The following is a 21,268-nucleotide window of genomic DNA, read 5'->3' as shown; positions in this document are numbered from 1 at the left end:
GGTGAGGGGCTGTTGCAGAGGTGCTGACTTTGACTTCCCCAGGCGTGCTTCATCCCTGTTCTGCTCCAGGCCCTGCCCCCACTCCACCCTTTTTCCCCCAAGGCCCCATACCCACCCCATCTCTTCCTGCCCTATCCCACATCCTTTCCTGAGTGCCCCCCCCCCGGTCTTCACTCTGCCTCTTTCTGCCCCTGCTCCTCTCCCTCCCCCCAAGCACCTCCTGCCCACTGCTGAACAGCTGATCAGTGGCACACTGGAGACGCTGTGGGCAAGGGGGAGGAGCTGATTGGCAGGGCTGGTGGTGGGTTCTCAGCACACACTTTTTTTTTCTATGGGTGTTCCAGCCCCAGAGCAAGCACGAAGTTGGTGCTTATGGGTTGTCGGGGGGGGGGGGGTGCTATGTAGCATGGCATGGGCCCAGCCCTGAGAAGAAGGGGCATGCTAGCAGCACAGGGCCAGGCGGGGGGGGGGGGGGCGCTGTGCATCTGGATACTGCCGGTTTGTAAATAGTGCCCTCGCACTGCACTCAGCAGAGCGGGGCTGCCCCTGCCATGCCCCATTGCCCTGGCTGGTGCCTCACTCTGGGGATTGACATCCTCACACCATGCTCCATTGCTCCCATGGGGGCCCACAAATACGTTTGATGCTGGGCCCACAAAAGGTTAATCTGACCCTGGCCCTCTTTGGCGAGCTTCCCTGGGCAGGGGCCCAGACAGCCAAAGGCTGGTCCTGAATACATTAATATAAACTTCTCGGCATATTTTACCAACTGGTAAAACCATGTGGAAAACAAACATTTTTGAAACCATTCTTTGTGTTCACTCTTCTCCTTCCTCTATTAAAGACAACTGCATTAAAATGCTACCTTTTTCTCCAAATAGAAAAAGCTAATGATTTATAAATCAAACCCTGTATAAGTGTACAAAATTTCTTTAAAATGAAAATCTAGCAGTAGAGCTTGGCTGCAACTAAGGTAGATATAAACTGAGAAATTTCTGTAGGCAGGAAACTCAATACACTCCCAAAATAACTTTCAGCAAAAGATTTGCATGCTCTTTACAACTGATTTAAATTTCTGAGATAGACTTTGATTCATTAAAACATTTAAGAACTTGCTTAACTTGAAGTGAGTAATCCTACTGAAGTCAATCGGACTTAAAATAAGAATATGATTAAGTGCCTTGCTTAATTGGGACCAAAGTGCTTAATAAAAAAAGACCAAACCAACAGCACTGACTTCTCTCAGATCAGTGCAGGCTCTGAGTTGAAAATTAGGATATCATCCTAACTCTTGATGAATGATTCATATGAAGGCTGTTTAACTGAAGTATGCTGGATTTGATAAATTCATCTGCCTGTAAGATTAATGCCTGACTATCACTCTGGAAGGCAAAGTGGAAGTAATTTCATACAAAGCAGATACCTCTAGAAATGAAGTGGTGAGACTGAGAGGAAAGCTCAGATGGTAAAAATCTAATGTATTATGAAAGCTTGTCACAAATATAAAGCCTCTGAAAGCAACATCCTTCTAGAATAAGGGTAACAAACTCAAATTTGATTGCAAAATGATTTGTTGAGGGTACCAATGAAACACATCCACACACCTTCCGATTAATGGAATAATTCCAGGCTACTTTCCTAGTCTTTTATTTTAAAGATCTAATGTGTACTGTAAAATGCTTTAGAATCCCTATGTAAAAACCAGGTCCAACATGCCTTCAAATTCCTGATTTAGTAGGACCTTCTCCCACTCCCGCCCCGCCCCCCCTTCATATTCTTTGGCAGCCAGTAGGCCATTTCACAGTTATGCTTCTCAAGCTCTTTCAGTCTAGTGACATGTTGGCTAAATTATTCTCTGGAGAAAACAATGCAGCAACCTCCTGAACTGTAATATTTGTGCCCCTTGCTGCCTGTAGATGTTCTTCCCCACTGCCTCCAGTGGTTGGATACCTGGAGTCCCAGACATTTCCACAAAACTGGAGATGAAACAATATTATCTTTGTTTTCCAGGTGTATACCTTTACATATTCTGGGATAAGAGAAACAGGCTAACAAACAGCATTAAAGTGTCTTCCCTTCCCAGATACACTGTAAAGACAGGAACATTGGCTAAATTAAAGTATTTGCACTTTTAAAATTCACCAGAGAAGTTTTTACATATGGATAATTGATGAGTCCTGAATTACTGCTGCTTGGTCAGAGACTAGGCTTAAGATGTATTTTTCTGTATGCTACAAAATAATAAAAAAAAAACGGTGGCACCTCTGCGTGTAGATATGGAAACTATTAGGACCTAACTCCTAGCATTATGCTGTTGGGAAATCTTATGGGGCCAAGATACTTGCTTGTTTTATGTTCACTGACGGTTGTAACTTTTCCAGTCTCTCAAGGTCCAAGTGCCTCCCCTCTTGTCCGTTTCCTTTTCCAGACACCTTTCCTTCTTAGAGTTCTATAGCTAGGCCCAGGAGTTCAATAGCTTTGCATTCTTTAATGGAAATGTTTCCCTTGGTTAGGTTACTTTTGGTCACAGAAAACAGGGAAATTGCCCAGCAATTTTTTAAAATGATCCAATTTTACACTAGTATAATTTAATAGAGCAGCATTTTAATAAGCCATACAGGAAGTGGAGTATTAATGTCAGTTTATATCCTTATAGTGAAGTATGCTTTAACAGTCCCTCTCCCCCACAGAGACTTTCATTGTGCATGTTCTTATAGATGTTGTCTTTTCTCAGGCTTGACACAGTTAAGGCACCCAAACAACCTTAACTTTGCCATACAGTGATACCAAGGGAGGGGAGGAGGGTTGACAGAAAAAGAAATTGTGAAATTTAATCTAAGACTACAAACACTAAAAATGCATTAATCATAACTGTATGGTTATTGCATGGTGTCCCTACAGGACAGAGTTAAGGCTATTTGGGTGCCTTAACTGTGCATTTCTGTGACTCAAGATGTTTGCATTTATTTTAAGATTAACCTTAACTTTGAATATCCTGGTTTTAATTGCTTGTTTTGGGGTAATCACAATTCCTCATTACTCTAAATCAGTGTTTCCCAAACTTGGGACACCACTTGTGTAGGGAAAGCCCCTGGCAGGCTGGACCAGTTTGTTTACCTGCCCCGTCCGCAGGTTCTGCTGATCGCGGCTCCCACTGGCCGCGGTTCGCCGTTCCAAGCCAATGGGAGCTGCTTGCTCGGGAGACAGGGGGAACCACCCCCCAGCACTCACCAGCAGCATGGCTGGGGCTGGGCCACTGCACTTCCCACCGCCGATGAGTGCAGGCCCGGCCCTGCTTCTGTCCTCAGGGGAGGGAGACCAGGAAGAGGCGGGACGGAGCAGCAGCAGAGACAGGGGCTTTGCGGAAGGAGTGGAGTGGGGGCAGGGATGGAGCGGAGAGGCGGTGGGAAGAAGCAGAGCAGGGGTTGGAGCAGCACGCAGTTGCACATGGCACCAGGAAATTTCCTGGTGCACTACGCAGCTGCATACTTTGCGTATGGGTAAGGATGGCCCTGCTCTGAGGGAAGCCACTCCACCTCACTACACCATCTAGGAACTGATAGCCAACAGACACGTTTAGCAGAGTAAGTGTCTGCAAAGAGTCTTGGGCCCTGAGCCATTGGGGTAGGGCAAGGCAATTAGTCTTTGTCATGAACATACAGCTAAGGGTAGCATAAAATCCATCCTTTACTTGTAAAAGGTTAAGAAGCTCAAATAACCTGGTTGGCACTTGAAGAAAAGGACCAATAAGGGGAGAAGATACGTTCAAATCTGTGGGGCAAGGTTTTTGTTTTGTGCTGTCTTTGTTGCTCTCTGAGACAGAGAGGGACCCAGGCAGGAAAAATACATCTCCTAAAGCCATATCTGAAATAAGCATCTAAGCTTACAAAGCGTAAGTAATAGCAAGGAAATGTGTTAGGTTATCTTTTGTTTTAGCTTGTGAATTTTCCCTATGCTAAGAGGGAGGTTTATTCCTGTTTTTTATAACTTTAAAGTTTTGTCTAGAGGGGACTCCTCTATGTTTTAACTCTTACTACCCTGTAAAATTATCTTCCATCCTGATTTTACAGAGGCGCTTCTTATACTTTTTCTTTATAAGGAAGTTCTGTTTTTAAGAACCTGATTGGTTTTTAGGAAAAGGCCTGGTCTGTGCTCACATTGTTTACCTATTTAATTGGTATATTATTCTCCAGTCTCCCCAGGAAAGGGATAGAAGGGGACTGAGAGGACAGGAACTCCAAGTGGTCCTTTTCCTGAATCTTGGTGGCAGCATACCATCCAAGGACAAGGAAGAATTTGTGCCTTGGGGAAATTTTTAACCTAAGTTGGTAGAAATAAGCTTAGGGGGTCTTTCATGCAGGTCCCCACAGCTGGACCCTAGAGTTCACAGTGGGGAGGGAACCCTGACAGTCTTCAATCCAGCTCCTGGGCTGGAGCAGACAGAAAACAGTCAGGCTCAAGCCCTCTGGACATGACAGTGCAGTAGCGGTCTCTGGCCCAGTTCCATGGCTGGGGCAGATATCAAGCAAATGCAGGGCATCCAGCCTAAGGTGGGTAGGCTGCTACCTTAGGCGTGGGGTTGGCAGCAGGAGGTAGGGGTCCACCCTACTCCATCAGATCCCAGCCCAGGACCTTAACAGTGGTGCAGAATCCCACTAATGAGTCAGCAGGGATCCAATCGAAACACACAAACTGGTTTCAGCAACACAACAAGATTAATGTCTGGTTTCCCTGGGCTACTTCCTACCCCTATCTGTAGGGCTCTGTTGCTCGTGGGTTCTCAGTCTCCTCGGCAGCCAGCAGATACTCAGCAAATGGCAGTTCCTTCCCTCAGGGTCGTACTCCTCCAGGGGCAGGGTTGGTACAGCTCACTCTCTGGTGCAGGGGCCAGCAGCAAGGCAGAAGTGTCCAGCTCCTGCTTTGGCTCAACTGAGCTGGAAGCCTCTCCTCTTATACTTCCTGTTCCACACCTTCACTTCTGGCATGAGAGGTGGGCCCAGCCTGGCTCGGCCCACCAGAGAGTGGTTCCTCCCTGACAGTCTCAGAGGGGGGCCACTCCATCTTGCTACAGGCACTGAAACACCCATCTACCTTTGAACCAATTATCTGTGTCATGCATTTAGAAATTACTCCACACAGAGAGCCTACAATATAAGGCCTCTCCTAGTGCAGAAGTTCCCTCCTCTGTTAGAAGGTGTAAGATTTACTAACAAAGCTCACAAAATTAAAACTCCTGACAGGTGGTATTATATGGGGCCTTTATCCCTTAGCACCCCTTTGTGGCAAGATGGGAAGTTACACCAGCTGACACCATACCCCTTATGCCATCACACTCAAGTGTTCATCTTCCAGCCCTCTGCATAAGTTTTTCATAGTCTCTGCCCCCTTCAAGATAATGGGGAGTTGGAAGTTCCATGGTTCTAGGGGTGGCTAAATAGCCCTAGATCTTCTGCATTTAGAGCGTTCTTCCTCAAAGTCCTTCTTCAAAGTCCACTATGCTGCGTTCCAGCTCAAGCTCTCTGCTTGGAACAGCCACAACCAATCCTTCAGTCCCTGGCCACTCCTTGAGCTATGTCTCCTCCTCTGTAGACTTCCCAAGCCTCTTACTCTTCTTCTCCCTCTTTGGAGTGTTGCTTCTCAGGCAGTTTCTTACCAGTCTAAGGGAGGGATCTTCTTTCTGGAAACTGCCTTTGTCCTCAGGAGTTCCTTCTTTGAAGTCCTTAACCTTTTATCATGCCTAGATGCTTCCCTGTCTAATTAACTACCTCCAGGTGAACCTGAGTTACCCCATTCTCCCCAGAGCAGCCTGTCAGAGGTAGGCTGGTCCTTGGGTCAGCCAACCTCTGCCAGGCACCATTAATCAGAGTTAATGGGTCTTTAGATCCCTGAATTAACTGAGTATTGAATCATTTCCCTGATTCCACACACTAAACTACTGATGTGTATGGATTCCAATTTATTTTTAGAAGAATAAATATTATTAATACTGTCTTCATTTTAAAATGTTTTAAAAATAACTTACCTTGGTACATAGTTGCATACAAAATGTGCCGCATCTCTTATTCCGGCAGCTATATGACAAAAAACAACAGCGCAGCCCACCTTATGAGAATTATCCCAAACAACCTAGAAGAAATAAGATTTTTTTTTTTTTTTAACAAAATAAAGATTAAACTGTGCTCAATGTGAACTGTTCTAATAGCCAGGAGAATCTCAGTTCTCATGAGAGTTCTTTGATTTATTTGCTTTGTACAGCCACCTGTTACAGTACAGAAAAATAAAAATTACTTACCACTTACTGGAGTTCTTCAGGATGAGCTTCTGCACATTTGCACTTGTCGGATCAAGGAATGTGTACCAGAAGTTTCCAGAATTTTCTACGCAGCAGTGTCAGTTGGTCACTCACTCTCTATTTCCCCCTCCCCTTATGTAGGGTTCCCACAGTAAAAAGGGGGAAGTAGTCCCAACTACTCCTCAATTCCTTCCACTAATTTTAGGAACTCTTAATCCAAGCCTCCAGGAAAGTAGGTGAGATGTGTAAATGTACACAGGCTCATCTTCAAAAACTCGTTACTGGTAAAAAACCTGACCAGTCTTTGAGCTGTGATGGACTGATCCCTGATTTCATTCCCGTAATAGTGTAGGGAACTTGTGGCTAGGTTTGTTGTGTAGGAGAATGCCAGGATTGGATGAGGGGTCCCAGGTCCCAACCACACATCTTTGTACAAACACCAACCCTCCTTTTGAGTGGGTCAGAGATAACCACTGGAACAAATACCACAATAACAATATGACAGCCCTTTTACTTAACCCAGGCAAAGCCAAGAACAGGCCCAGGTCAGTAACTGTGGCAGGGGCTACATAGACTTCTTTGCCCCCGATACAGTATACAGCACACTGACACACACACATACCCTGCCAGCTAGACACATACTGATTGTCTGCTCTGCACCAATAAAAATCTCCCCTCCCCCCAAACCTGTTTGTGCACTTTGATGCTGGCATGCATTGGGAGGATGGGTCTTGCTGCGCAGTCTCAGCAGTCCTGTTGACTTCAAGCTGTAAAAGTCCTATTTTGCAAGCCCCAGTGCAGCAGCTGGCTTTCTTCCAAGCAGCTCCTAGTTCAGGCTCTGCACTCCTGCACTCTGGTAGTGTCTCCGTCTCTGCCCCAGCTCAGAGTTGCTGCCTATGTTCGTTCTTTCTTTTCTTTTTCTTTTTCTTCTCTTTCTAAATCTTCCCAAGCTTGTTCCCTGTCCTGCCTCTCCCCAGCCATTGCCTCACTAGCTCAAACCCTCCCAGGAGGTCTGCAGTTAATTCAGCGGCCTTGGTTTGGAATGGCACTCCCTCCAGCCAATCAGGTCTGTGCAGAGTAATGGAGAGGAAGGAAGGGAGAGAAAGGAAGGGAAAGGGAGAAGTGGGTCTATCCAGTCCCCCAGGTTGGTTCCAGATGGATAACTTAAGGATCTTTGGACATTCAAGTTATGGTGCCTACCTCTCTGGATGTGAATGTATCTTGATGAAATAGTGAGGCTAGTAACCTGAAAGCAACTGAAATCAGACACCTTTTTAGACAGCAATTAAAGTGATGATGCAAGTAAGACCACATTTTCCATATAGATAATGGCATATGGAGGGCTAGCCACCTGTTGCCTTTGGATCAAAGTAAAGTAGTATTTGTGTGTGTGAAGTTCCAAGGACTAGAAGAACCTGCACACTGTCTTGAGGGCCAAAGTTTGGATATAGATTTGGATGTCCTGACATTTGAGAAAAAATAGTTATGTCAGTCTGGCAATTGGTGAAAACTCTTGGTGCTGTAGAAAGGCCAAAGTGTAGGATTCAGCTTTATTGATAGAGGTCTCCTACTATGCAAACCAGAGTACATTCATTGGAACAGACGATTAAGATATAAAAATAGATGTTTTTTCAGGGTGTCTCATCACATGTGCTCCTTTTAGCTCAATGTGATTGATGGGCAGACACCATAGGCAGAAGAAATATTTCTGATTGGAAATAATCAAGAGGTCTATCTCTGGCATCCACAGAAAAGTGACATTGTCTTGAATCACCTCCGTGAAAGATGACATGACAGGGTAACGCATCCCGAGGAAGTCATATAGCCAACTCTGCTTTATAGCAGGCAATTCTCTCCTGCAGAGGGGGGTGGGGGGCAAGGAATATACCCTACAGACCAATAAGCCTGGGTAACTTGTCTTTACCGCTAAGTGTGAATCAAAAAGCTCCAGCCTACTGTTTTTTCCCACTGGGCAATGTCACTACCTAAGTTCAAGTGAGTGTAAAAATATTCATCACTTTTCAGGGTCCAGAAACAGAAGATCTACCACCTCCAAGATGGGGGGATTTGAAGCTGGGACCCTCTCAGATGTGAAGCTTGTTTACTCCTCACTTCCAAAGAAGGGTTCAGTGAAGGCCCAGGATGAGAGGTCTTAGGTGTCTGTAGCACCAAGGCAGGGCTCAGCAACACATGAAGCAGAACAGATGGTAGTAGCCAGTATCAGATATTAGGTATTCTATTCTATATATTTTTTTGTATCAACCTTATCACTGTAGTGTTTGAACATCTTGCAGTAATGCATCAAGCAACATGGCTAACATCTGTCACATGTACTACATTTCCTCTCTTGTTCTCTCTTCTGGGGGGAAGCTGTACCTGTACTGATGGAAGAGGCGGCTGGGTCCTGTGAGGGAAAGGGTTTCTGTGTAGGGTTTCAAAAGTGATACATGAGTCACCAGATTAATCTTCAGAGAGCAGGGTAGTTGGAGTTCAAAAGTGACTGGATTAACCTGTTGAAGGATCTTAAAAGGACGATGGAACCAAAGTAAGCACTGAGGATATTGAGGGGCAATTAGATGATCTGGCACCCTTGGCAATTAGAAGAAACAGGCAGTTGGGACAACACCCACTTTTATAACCTCAGAACTCTACATGAGGGAAGGGAAGAGGTGAGTGGTCCCCACTGACACTGATTCTGGAAGCTCACAATACACCTGCCTTGGTCCCATAAGTGTAGAAGCCACCTCATGACCTGTCAGTCACTCTGGTGGCTGTTAATAGGTTTCACTGCATGAAAAAATGCAAGATCAACATATAAGCATAATTCACAATCTGGTGTTTCATAATTAAAATAAAGGATGAAGTCTTTCATTTAAATACCCACTTCTATTGGCTGTTCGCTAACAATTTGAGCCTTACAAAAGTAACTACTGCTTCAGAGAGGTAAAATGTGACTACATTTGTCATACTGGAAAACAATTCTGTTTCAAAGTTCATGTGGATTCACAATCATTTAAAATTTTCATAAAGCTTATTTACCTTTTTGATACAAATAAAAGAGTTATATTTCTGTCAAATAACAAGTTATCTCTTTTCTTCCCCTCTGTGATGGGGCATCTTCCCTACACAGGCCTGTAAGGGTTAATAGAGCCCTAGGGAGGCTGAGAAAAAAGCAGCCGATAGGAGAGGGGCTGCAATGAGCAGCCAATCAGGGCCTGGCAGGCACTTAGAAGAAGACTGCAGGGCAGAGCGGATTCAGTAGCTGCCTGGAGCTCAAGGAGGGAAAATCAGGCTCCTATTCAGGCAGAAAGAAGCTAGCACCCTAGACAAAGCAGTGCTGCTAGCAGGGACCAGGAGAGCTAGAGAGAGCTTCTGGCTGGCAGCTGGGATTTGCAGGCTGAGGCCCTGAAGCAAGGGCAAAGGGGGTGCTGGGGCCACAGGAAAGTGGTCCAGGGAAAGGCACTGATGAATTGGAGGGGATGCAGCATGTGGCTGCCACCTATAGGGTCTCTGTGCCGGGACACGGAGTAATGGGTGGGCCCGGGTTCCCATACCCTCCCCCATTGCATAGAGCATGATACAGCCAGAGGGCTGTGTCATGAAGAAGATGCCGCGGTCCTTGGAGTGACGTGGGTCCAGGAGCAGAAGTGACGGCGGACGAGGCACCACTGGTAGTGGGCATACCGACCTAGGGAGCTAATCCCCAAGGCGGCCAGAGGAGTCACCAGTGTGGTGAGTGGAGCTCCATCACACTCCCCATTTTCCCGTACAGAATTTTCTTTATTTCTTATAAGATTGAAAAACTTAAAAAAGAGGACTGAGGTGCCTCAGCTAGATTCAACGCCAAGTTAGAGAAGATTTTTGTTTACAAAAGTTAACCTAATCACAGTACTAGCTAGGAAGTTTTTCACAGTTGTTGTGTAACCCAGGGTGATAGTTTTCAAACTGTATCTTAAGAGTTAGCAGACAGTATGATGATGGGGCTGTACAAGTATTTAAATGGAACACTGAAAGAAAGTGGGAGTATGGGTCACTCATAACAGCTATTTTCCACTAACTGGTAATTATTTATTGTCTCCACCAATTCCAGTTCTTGGGATTATGCTTTGAGCTGTGTAAACTGTTTTAGCAATGAAAATTGTTACCTGAGTATAATGACCACATGTTTTAGTACACTTGTTAGTCTGAAGATTGTAGTGCTGGACTTCGTCGGTCCATAATTTGATGGCTTCAGGGACACCAAATAACCCGTAATGTCCAGTCCAGATATTTTCTCCAACATGCCCATAATGAGGATGAGACATATATTTTTCCGTTAAATATGGACTATGTTTAAAAAGGCATTTTTTTGCCCATGCCCTGGCAGTCCGTGCTAAAGCTGCATCCCAAGTCTGCAAAACAGTAAAGTTGAAGAAGCTATGCAGAGAGTTAAATTACAATGGCATTTATATCCATCAGACAAATTAAACTAGAAAATGAATAGCTATGAATTGAATTTGACTAAAATTGTCTATACATTCTGTAAAACTATACAAATATTTTGTTCCCCTTCTGTCATCCAGTCATGCACTCCAAAATCCTGTCTTTAACTTACCAGTGAATTTTAGGGTAGCTGTATAGAAATGTAAACTGACTTACTCATAGAAGAGCGACAAGGTGGATGATTATTGAATCAATTCCTGCTGGTGAAAGAGACAAGCTTTCGAGCCTACACAGAGCTATTTGTAAGGTCTGGGAAAGGTACTCAGAGGATATGACTACACAGAAAATAGATGTCTGCATCTGGATCATGCCAACTGACTCGGTCTTGCAGGGCTTGGGCCACAGGGCTGTTTCATTGCTGTTTAGACTTGTGGGTTTGAGCACAAGCCCTGGGACCCTCCTTCTCACAGGGTCCTAGAGCCTGGGCACCAGCCAGAGCCTAGAAGTTTATGCAACAATGAAACATTCCCACAGCCTGAGCTTTGTGAGCCTGAGCTGGCTGGCACGGGCCAGCCACAAGTGTCAGTTGCTAAGTAGATATATCCAGAGTGTGTCAGCTAAACACAAAGAGGAACAGATTGTTGTTAAGAGACCATTCAAAGTGAAGTGGGCAGTTAACACTTCTGCAGATGTAGAACAAAAGAGTTGTGTTGTAGAATGAATCACCTACGACTCATTGCAACATTTTATTTTCTTGTGTTGCTGTAGAAAACTTAGGTCTTGTCTACACTACAAAGTTAGGTCAACACAAGGCAGCTTATCTTGACCTTGTTGTGCATGTCTCTACACTTAAATTTGGCTCCCACCAACATGAGAGCCCTGTTACACCAACTTAATAATGCCATGTTCCCAAGTAATATAGAGCCAAGGTTGATGTACTTAGGTCAACGCAGTGTGAGTGTAGATACTGCATTACTTAAGTTGACCATTATTGTCTTCCAGCAGCTGTTCCACAATGCCCAGTGCTGACTGCTCTGGTCACCATTGTGAACTCGACTTCCAAAGGTTACAGAGACTGGAAGGCGCCCCCCTCCCCCGCCCCTTAAAGCCTTGTTAATTTTTAAAAGTCCTTTTCCTGATTGCCTGGCTTGGCGAGCACACCTAGTAGCTCTCCATTGTTGAGTGCAACTGCCCAGCTGACCATGCCAGCTACATGCTCCAGATACACAGACAGGAGGTATTGGATCTCCAGCCATAATAGAATGGTGGATATCTATGAGCAGATTGCTTGGGGATTCAGGACAGGGGCTACAACAGGGACCAGCAATGCTGCGTGAAAGCCAAGGAGCTTTGGTAGGCACACCAGAAGGCTAGGGAGGCCAACAACTGGTCTGCAAACCTGCCTGCTTTTACAAAGAGATGCATGCCCTACTTGGCAGAGCCACCACCACCAACACTCCAACAGCACTGTGGATACATCCAAAGAGCCCGAGTCACAGGCCCCTGCCGTGAACAGGGAGGAGGAGGTGTATGGAAGAAAGACAACCAGGGAACCAGCTGCCCAGTGAGCCAGGATCTGTTTTTGACTCCACTGCAGTCCAACCAGTCCCACCATGGATGAGCCCAATGCAGGGGAAGGAACCTTGGGTAACTCTGTGTAAACCCCCACCCCTTTTCTTCCTGGGTTACTTGGTAGCAGGCAACACTCACCTGTGTGCCTGGGTGCCTGATGTTGACATTAAAAGAGATCTGGAGTATCCCAGTGGTGGCAAGTGGCAAAGTGAGATACGTACCCATGATGCACCACACTCTACATCAATACTAGCACTTCTGGTGAGTATGCACATGGACAACAGAAGGAGCCAAGTATGCATATGCATAAGCAATGTACTAAGTGCAGCATGAGTGTAGATATCGCCTTAGTTTTCAAGATCACTTAATAATCATTCTATAAAATTTAAAAAATACATTTTTATTTTTAAGTAAGAAGTGACTGAAATCATTTACATTACTTTACACATAAATGGTTTTTTTTTTTGTTTTTTTTTGTCAAATAGTTTATTTGGGAGTTTTAGTGTCTACATATCAATCAAACAAATGTCAAATTGCATAAATACCATAGTTTCAGTTCTATGTGTATTACTTCTTTAAAAACACATTTTCTGAAACAGAGCCTATGGAAACAGGTAAATACACATAAAATCTTCCAGCCAGTGGCACATTATCACATGGGCCAACAGGCCCTGTGCCCAGGGGCCCCAGCCAATTTGGGGGCACTGCAGGAGCACCAGAACCAGGACCCAGCACCTGCTCCTCCTCTCTAACTGGTGCCACACTGCTCTGTTCCTTTTCTTCCCCCTGAAACCTCACCCTGTGGCTGGGCTGGAAGATGGAGCCTGTGGCAAGGTAAGCATATTCGCCCCTTCTGTGGAACTGCTCACCAAAGCCCCGCACAGAGCTGGCAGAGGGGCCCCCTTCCCGCATGCGACGTGGAGCTGGCCTGAGGGGCCCATATGGCACATAGCTGGCCTAAGGTGGCCCCCATTTTCCCATGCAGCACGGCGCTAGCCAAACCCCTCTCCCTTGCTTTTATGTGGGGCTGGCCTGAGCCACTTGCCCAAGCCACCCTCCCCTAACTTTTTTGCTTGTGCCCCCTCTTACCAGTCCACACCCCGCACCCAGGATCTGGGGGCCAAGGTTGGGGCCAGGAGTGGGGCCATGCCTGGGAGTGGGGCTGGAGCTGCAGCTGGGAGTGGAGCCATGGCCAGGGCTGAGGCGGGACCGGAGCACAGCGGAGATCAGGGCAGAGTTGGGCCCCACTGCTCCCCTCAAATGTTTTTCCATACCCCCTTGGGGGGCATGCCACACAGTGTGGGGATCATCACCCTTCACTGCACTCCCCCACCACTATATTAGTTACTCTAATCCTTTGTTTCTTGGAGAATAAGGATTGGCTTGTTTGTGTAGTCTTACTATGAAGAAAACTAGCTTAAATGAATGCAGTCCATTAGTTGTAACTGAAATGATGAAAATACCAGGAAATTGTGTCCAGAATATCCTGGTATCTGTCTACTGAGATAAATGTTGTTGTTGATTAAGGCACATTCAAAACTGACTCCTCCACAAGTGACTGACTCTGGTTGGGATAATTCTCACAGGTGGAATATTAATGTTAGCTGCACCCTCACCAATGCACATCTCTTTGAACACTAGGTTTCTCTCCTTTGCTGCCAGATATGCATTAAATGGAGAGGATACTTTCCTCCCCATGGCTCATGTTACCAAGACCATGAGTGGAGGGATTAGGTTCCTGAAATTCCTTACTATTCAGCACTTGTCCTTAGGGAATGAGAGATTTTTGTGGAACATCTGTGTGAAACCATACATACAATAGTTTTCTTAAAAAACAGATTTATTAATAGAGAGAAAGAGGTAAGTTATAAAACAAAAGAAACAGTTTGCCTATCTGCAAGGGCACGCCTCACACTGGTGTGGAGGAGGCTAATGAGTTCTTCTGGGCCTGTTCTGTAAGAATAAGGCCTTTGTCTGCAGCCGTATTGTAAGGCCTATTGTAAGGCCGCAAGACAATTTGTTTACATTTACCATCTTCAGGCACGTCCGGCCGCTGCTTCCCACCACTCCCATTGGCCAGAAACAGCAATCCACAGCCACTGGGAGCTGCAGGCAACCATGCCTGTGGACAGTCAATGTAAACAAACTGTCTCACAGCCCGTCAGCGGATTATCCTGACGGGCTGCAGGTTGCTCACCACTGGCCTATAAGCTGTGGCTATATTAAAAGAGCAGCCGAGCAGCAGCCATTAGCTGAGAAGGAGGAAGTCACATCCTCACACTCCATCTAAACTACATTAAAACAATGTAGTATCAGGCTGCTAAGGAAACCCTGTCCTAATAGCACCCACTATCACCAGATAAAGAAACAGATCTTAAGACGGTTAAACAAAACTTAGTTTGATAGCATTCTATCTGTCAAGAAATCACTTATCAATAGTTGTGGTTGTGAAATCCTCATTTCTTTATTGTTTTGTCATTTTATGTTTCTGTCTGTTACATAATTAATTTTGCTAGGTGTAAATTAATTAAGTTGGTAGGGTAGCACTGGTTAGAGAATTTTGTTATATTGTTATGATTGGTTAGTAAAATTTTAGTATAATGATTGGTTAAGGTATAGCTAAAAAGGACTTAAATTTCACTATGTAAACTGGGGTCCAAAAGGAAGTTCTTTGGGAACCAACTCCAGGACACAGCCTCAAACAGAGCTGCCAGACCTCAACACTCTGCCAATGACACCATGCAGAACCTGGAGTCCCCCTGATGAACCTCATCTTGACTGGCCATCAAGAAAAGTTCATCTGTCTTATTGGGAGTGGTAAGCATTGTATAGATAGTGTGTGCATTCTGGTTTTGGTAACTGTTAATAAATAGAGAATAAAGATATTAGTGTGTAAGGCTCTTTCACCGGTAAAAGACCCCACAAACCTGAAGAGTGTAAGGTTACACCTGAGCCCACAGAAGGGTCAGAGTGGGTGTCTAAATTGACAGGGTTATGCCTGAGCCCTAGAAACAGGGTAAGGGTGGTGCCCTAAAGTGTAAGGCTATGCTTGAGCCCTAGGAACGGGGTAAGGGTGGGTGCTGCAATTAAGAGGGTTACGTCTTGAGCCTTAGGAAATGAGTAAAGGTGAGTGCCCCTAGAGACTGTGAGTAACAGAGAATTTTGTGCAGGTAACAGTTCCACACTAAAAAGATGTACTCACAAGACTTGTTCAGCCTGGAGGAGGACCTTAAAAGGGGGAAACTTACCACAGGAAGGAGCGATGAACAGGAAGAAGGCTGCTCTATGCAGAGACTGCTAGTAACAGAGGTAGTCCAGCTGAGGAGAAGACAGTTGCAAGATGCACCACTCCTAACACTGCCCTGACTGATAGTGAGGCAATACACCCCAGGAAGAGGGGTAAAAGGTAAACGCCGCAAAGAAGCAATAGATTCTGGGAGCCTATGCCCTTAGAACTGAATATTCTGGGGCTGTCTGGCCCTTTTTCCAGGCAGATCCTTATCCCTTGCAAGGGAAAGGGATGAGGAGGAGCCTGACCCTCTGCCTGTGTGCAGTTGCCACAGAGTCATGGAGCTCCCCACAGTGCTGTCAATGGCAGTGTTGGTGTCACTAAGCATAACCCTAAGTAACTTGGAAAAGTGGAAGGCAATAAGGATATGGAGTCTCCCTGTTTTAGGCCTCAGGCGAGCAAAAGTCCCTCCATGTTTGAACTCTAATCGACCTAAGAGGCTGGCAGATGGGAAAGGCCAGGTGTAACGGCCGTTATCAGTTGCAATGCAGCTCAAACTGGTATGAAGCAAAAATAATGAGGCCTGCATACCTCTGGCAAAAGGGAGTAAAATAATACCTCTCAAAAAGACAGGACAAGATAGTAATTCAAAGGAATGGGCCTAACAAGCTAGACCTGTAGTTGCCAACTTTGATTAACTGTTTAGTGTAACTGCTTAATGTAACTGCTACAAGGGGGAAAAGGGGAGGGAGGGAAGAAGGGAAGAGCTTAGCTAAAGTAGAGTATAAAAAAGGTAACCTGCTTGTATTGTGTGTCCTGGATCTGAGGCATGCCAAGTCTCCCAGCACCGCTTTGAGATCTCAAATAAACATTGCTTGCTTCTCCACCCTTGGTGTGTTTACTGGCACTAAGCACTCCGGGCACGAACCACTGTTGCTTGCCTCGGGCAGCCTCTGTGCCTGCAACAGCAGGAGGAGGAAGCAAGGATAAACAATGGACAGTGGAACCTGGGGAGGGACTAGGGAGCCCTGCTCCCCACAGAGCATAACATACCTCACATGAATACTTTGCAAAGCCTGACTTTCCTCCGCTTTGACCTTCTCCACATTCAGTTTTTGCACCGATTTAATTATCGGATTAGAAACAGTTATGGTTAAACCAGTGCGATCCTCTAGTGTGGATACAATTCTACTGCTCTAATGATGCTTATATTGGTATTGCTTATTTTTGAAAATTTAGTATACAGCTTTACCAATATAAGCACCTCTATATAATTGTGGCCATGCTAGCAGGCTGCACTGAATTAACTGTGGCATCCTCTAAATCAATCTAGAAAAATCCGTACAAAAACTGTGGCCACGTCTACACTACACAGAATCACAGAAGTATAGGACCAGAAGGGACCTCCAAGAAGTTATCTAGTCCAATCCACTGCATTCAAGACAGGACTAAGTATTAACTAGACCATTCCTGACTGGTGTTGTCTAACCTGTTCTTAAAAACCTCTAATGATGGAGATTCCATACCCTCCCTAGGAAATTTGTTCCAGTGCTTAACTACCCTGTGAGGAAGCTTTTCTTAACATCCAACCTAAACCTCCCTTGCTGCAATTTAAGCCCATTGCTTCTTGTCCAGAGATTAATGACAATAATTTTTTGCCCTCCTTCTAACAGCCTTTTACAGTAAAAACTTTTTTATTTGGCATGTTGGGGTAATGAGGGTGCTGGTAAGTGAAAAATTCTGGTTAACTAAGAGGGAGGGAGTTTGGGTATGGAGTGCAGGACTGGTAGTTGGGATGCAGGAGGGGATGCGGAGTGCAGGCACTGGAAGGGAGTTGGGTGCAGGAGGGGGCTCTGCGCGCTGCCCCCATCCTGTCCCGAGCTCTGGCTCTACAGCTCCCATTGGCCAGGAACCATGGCCAATGGAAGCTGTGGAGGTGGTGCCTGCTAGAGGAGACAGCACGTAGGGCCACGTGCTGCACCTCTGCCTAGGAGCAGCAGGAACAGGTTGCTGCTTGCAGGGAGCTACCCAAGGTGAGTCCCCCCCGGATCTGGCACCCTACACCTCCTCCCATGCCCCAACCCCCTCCCCCGAGCCACCTCCTGCACTCAAATTCCCTCCCAGAGCTGGCGCCCCGCACCCCTCCCACACCCGTTCCTTGGCCTACAAGCAGCAGAGACATGTCACTGCTTCCGGGGAACCACATGGAGCCAGGTAGGGAACCTGCCGGCCCCGCACCAACCGTACTATAAACCAGACTTTCTATGAAGATTAGAAATGTTAGTTTATAGAGCTTTCTGGTTAGTAAAGGGCCACATAACTTTTACTGTATGTACTTGAAAATTGTACTATATGTACTGGAAAATTGTTATCATGTCCCACCTCAGTCTTCTCTTCTCCAGACTAAACAAACCCAATTTTTTTCAATCTGTCCTCATGGATCATGTTTTCTAGACTTCTAATCAATTTTTGTTGCTTTCCTCGGGACTTTCTACACTTTGTCCACATCTTTCCTGAAATGTGGCACACAGAACAAGATCCAATCCTCCAGCTGAGGCCTTTTCAGCATGAAGTAGAGTGGAAGAATTACTTCTCATCTCTTGCTTACAATATTCTTGCTAATACATCCCAGAATGATGTTTGCTTTTTTTTTTCAAAAATGTTACACAGTTGACTCATAGTTAGCTTGTGATACACTATAACCCAGATCCCTTTCTGCAGTGCTCCTTTCTAGGCAGTCATTTCCCATTTTGTATGTGTGCAACTGAGTGTTCCTTCCTAAGTGGAGTATTTGCATTTATCCTATTGAATTTCATCCTATTTACTTCAGATCATTTCTTCAGTTTGTCCAGATCATTTTGAGTTTTAATCCTATCCTCCAAAGTACTGGCAACCCCTCCCAGTTTGGTATTGTCTGCAAAATTGAAAAGTGTACTCTTTATGCCTATCTAAATACTTTCTGAAGATATTGAACAGAACCAGATCCAGAACTGATCCCTATGGGACCCAGCTTGATATGAACCCAAATTTCCTGGTGCCCTACACAGCTGCATACTTTGTGTATGGGTAGGGATGGCCCTGCTTACTGGGAACTTAACCTGTTTTCCATGAGTTTTTAAAGACCCTGAGCCATTAGCAGTTATATCTCCTCAGTCAGCTCCTTCAGTACTCTAGGATGTATTTCATCAAGCCCTGCTGACTAGACATCTAACTTGTCTAAATAATCTTTAACTTGTTCTTTCCCTATTTTAGCCTGAGATCCTACCTCGTTTTCTCTGGCATTCACTATGTTAGACATCCAATCACTACTAAATTTTTTGCTTAGATCTGACATTTCCACATTTTTGTTATTGTCTTTCCCCTTCACTGAACACAGGGCCTACCCTGTCCTTGATCTTCTGATTGCTTCTAATGTATTTGTGGAATCTTTTCTTGTTACCCTTTATGTCTCTAGCTAGTTTAATCTTGTTTTGTGCTTTGGCCTTTCTAATTTTGTCCCTACATGCTTGTGTTATTTCTTTACATTCATTTGACCTAGTGTTAACTGGCCACTTCACTTTGAACAGTCTCTTGAAATGTATTAACTACTTATGGTAAATAATCTGTTCCACCTTGTACTTAGCTGTGATGCTGGAAGTACCTTTCTGAGACCTGAAGAAGAATCTCTGTGTAAACTCCCCTCAAAAGCTTGTCTCTCTCACCAGAAGATGGTCCAATAAAAGATATTATCTCACCCACCTTGTCTCTCTACTATGCTGGGCTCAGAATGGCTACAGTAACAATACACACTTTGATCTCTAAACATTTCTCACCAGTCAAGCTGCTTGACATTTGATTTTCACATCCACTGTTCTCAGTGATGGGATGCTGCCCCCATGTTGGATTTATCTAGTTTCTGTCTCACTGGCCACAGATGTTCCCAGGCCAGCCTGTGCTGTGAGGAGGGCAAGGAACTGACGGGGTGGGAGGGTGGGTGTGTGCGTGTGACACCATCAAAGACTACAGTCCCCATGATGTCCTGTGGCACCTCCCAGTCCCAGAGGTAGCTTGAATTTCCCTCTCTTAAGATCTCTCTTGTCAAGTTTCCTTGGCTGCCATTAAATAAGATATTTAAATAATTAAATATAATTATAAATGAATCACTCCCTCACCCTCAACCCTGATGAATGTAATGTGTGGGCCTGCAGCTTCCTCTGCAGTAAAGGAGAATTGCAAAGGCCTGGCCCCTTTGCAATATCCCTTTCTAAACAAGAAAGGTCCTCTGTACGCTGCAAATCCAACAGGCCTAGGGGGAGCCCAGTTAGAACCGGGTAGCCCCTGGTACCGAATGGTTTACTCTTGCAGTGAGAGGGTTGAATAGTGTTTCTGAACTGGGCAGCAACTCTACAAAGCTCAAGGCTGAAGCTTTATGTGATGGAAAAGTTAAAACTTGTTTTGGTCCTGTCCACAGCACGCAGTTGATCTGTATTTAACAGTAGTGTAAATGGCTCCCTGCCTGCTGGATTTACACTGTAGATGAGGCCTTTTTGTCTAATCTGTAAAATAGGAACAATTATACTTCATCATTCCCTTTATAAAGTGCTTTCACAGCACCAGCCATTTAAGTGTTAATTATTCATTAATATTTTTATTTTTCCATTTCCCACTCTTAGGTTGCTTCCAGTCTTGATCTTTCAGAGAGGCTATGGGACAGCTCCGCCTCCAAAGTCTCCCGTGGGGCAGCGCCCCCTCCAATCAGCCCCTCCTCCAATGTCTCCCGTGGGCAGAGCCCCCTCCCACCACTCCTCCTCTTGTCTCTCACGGGGCTGCAGCCCGCCCAGCCCCCGAGCGGCCGCTCCCTACCATGTAGACCATGTTGGCGGCAGCGGGCCGGACGACGCTGCGGTGCTTGTTGTGCTCCCGGACGCACGCGTCGATGAACGTCTTGTTGGTGATGATGGGCAGGACCGGCCTGGCCCTCCGGCGCTGCGCGCGGCACACACCCGCCAGCACTCCCAGCCCCAGCACGGCCAGCAGCCAGAGCCGCATGGCGCCGCCGCTCCGAGCGAGGCTGCAGTCACGGGCGGCCTCTGCCCGGCGCCTGGCGCGGCCCCAGTCAAGTTCCCAAACGGCTCCCCGGGCGCGCTCGCGCTGTGACTGTCTCTGCAACGGTCACAGAGAGAATCTCCCGCCCCTGGGCGAGCCCGACCCCCTGCTCTGACTGAGCCCCTCCGGGGACCCGTCCAACACACAGCATTGACTGTGCCCCCTCACAAAATTCATGCACTGACAGTCTCCCTCTCAGTCGTTCCCGCCACTAGTCCACAGACTCTAATCCTCAGCAGGGTTCCTCCCCAGCAGTGCTTTCTGTATCCCCCTCAAAGAGTCACCTGTAACATAGCCCCTCTTCCCTCCCATTGGCATCTAGCCACAGCACCTGCTGATTTCCTGGAACTCACACATAATAGCATCACTAACTCTACTCCTCTCCCTGAAAACCATCCCTTCCTCAAAACTGTTATTAACTGCCCCTAAGCAGCATTGCCAGTCTCTGCAGCTGCAAAGAGCCCCTTCCCCTGTGCATTTGTCACCCCCCTGGTTGCCACCAAGTCTGTAGACATATGAATGAGAATATACTGTACTTTGTGTCCTTGGAGTGCATAGATACCTCCTGCATTTTGGTAAAAACATATAGCTCCTGACAAATAGATGTCAGGAGGAGGAGTTACATTTGCTAGTGGCTTTAAAATCAGAAAGGGCTCAGACTCTGGAGA

General features: G+C 45.9%; 1 protein-coding gene across 1 annotated transcript in view; it reads right to left on the bottom strand.

The window, feature by feature from the left end:
- LOC116831056 (glioma pathogenesis-related protein 1-like) overlaps positions 1-20,793 on the bottom strand; it is a 50,620-nt gene extending 29,827 nt beyond the window's left edge. The window contains exons 1-3 of the mRNA XM_032790802.2: positions 20,358-20,793; positions 10,438-10,683; positions 6,023-6,126 (exon numbers count right to left, since the gene is read on the bottom strand). Coding sequence (XP_032646693.1) covers positions 6,023-6,126; positions 10,438-10,683; positions 20,358-20,543 — 536 coding nt within the window. The 5' untranslated portion in view covers positions 20,544-20,793. The remainder of the gene's footprint in view (positions 1-6,022; positions 6,127-10,437; positions 10,684-20,357) is intronic.
- Between the last annotated feature and the right edge of the window lie 475 nt (positions 20,794-21,268).

This window comes from Chelonoidis abingdonii, chromosome 1, assembly GCF_003597395.2.
Source record: "Chelonoidis abingdonii isolate Lonesome George chromosome 1, CheloAbing_2.0, whole genome shotgun sequence".
NCBI lineage: Eukaryota > Metazoa > Chordata > Testudines > Testudinidae > Chelonoidis > Chelonoidis abingdonii.
The sequence above is the reverse complement of the archived record's forward strand: the minus strand, read 5'-3'. Positions and strand labels throughout refer to the sequence as shown.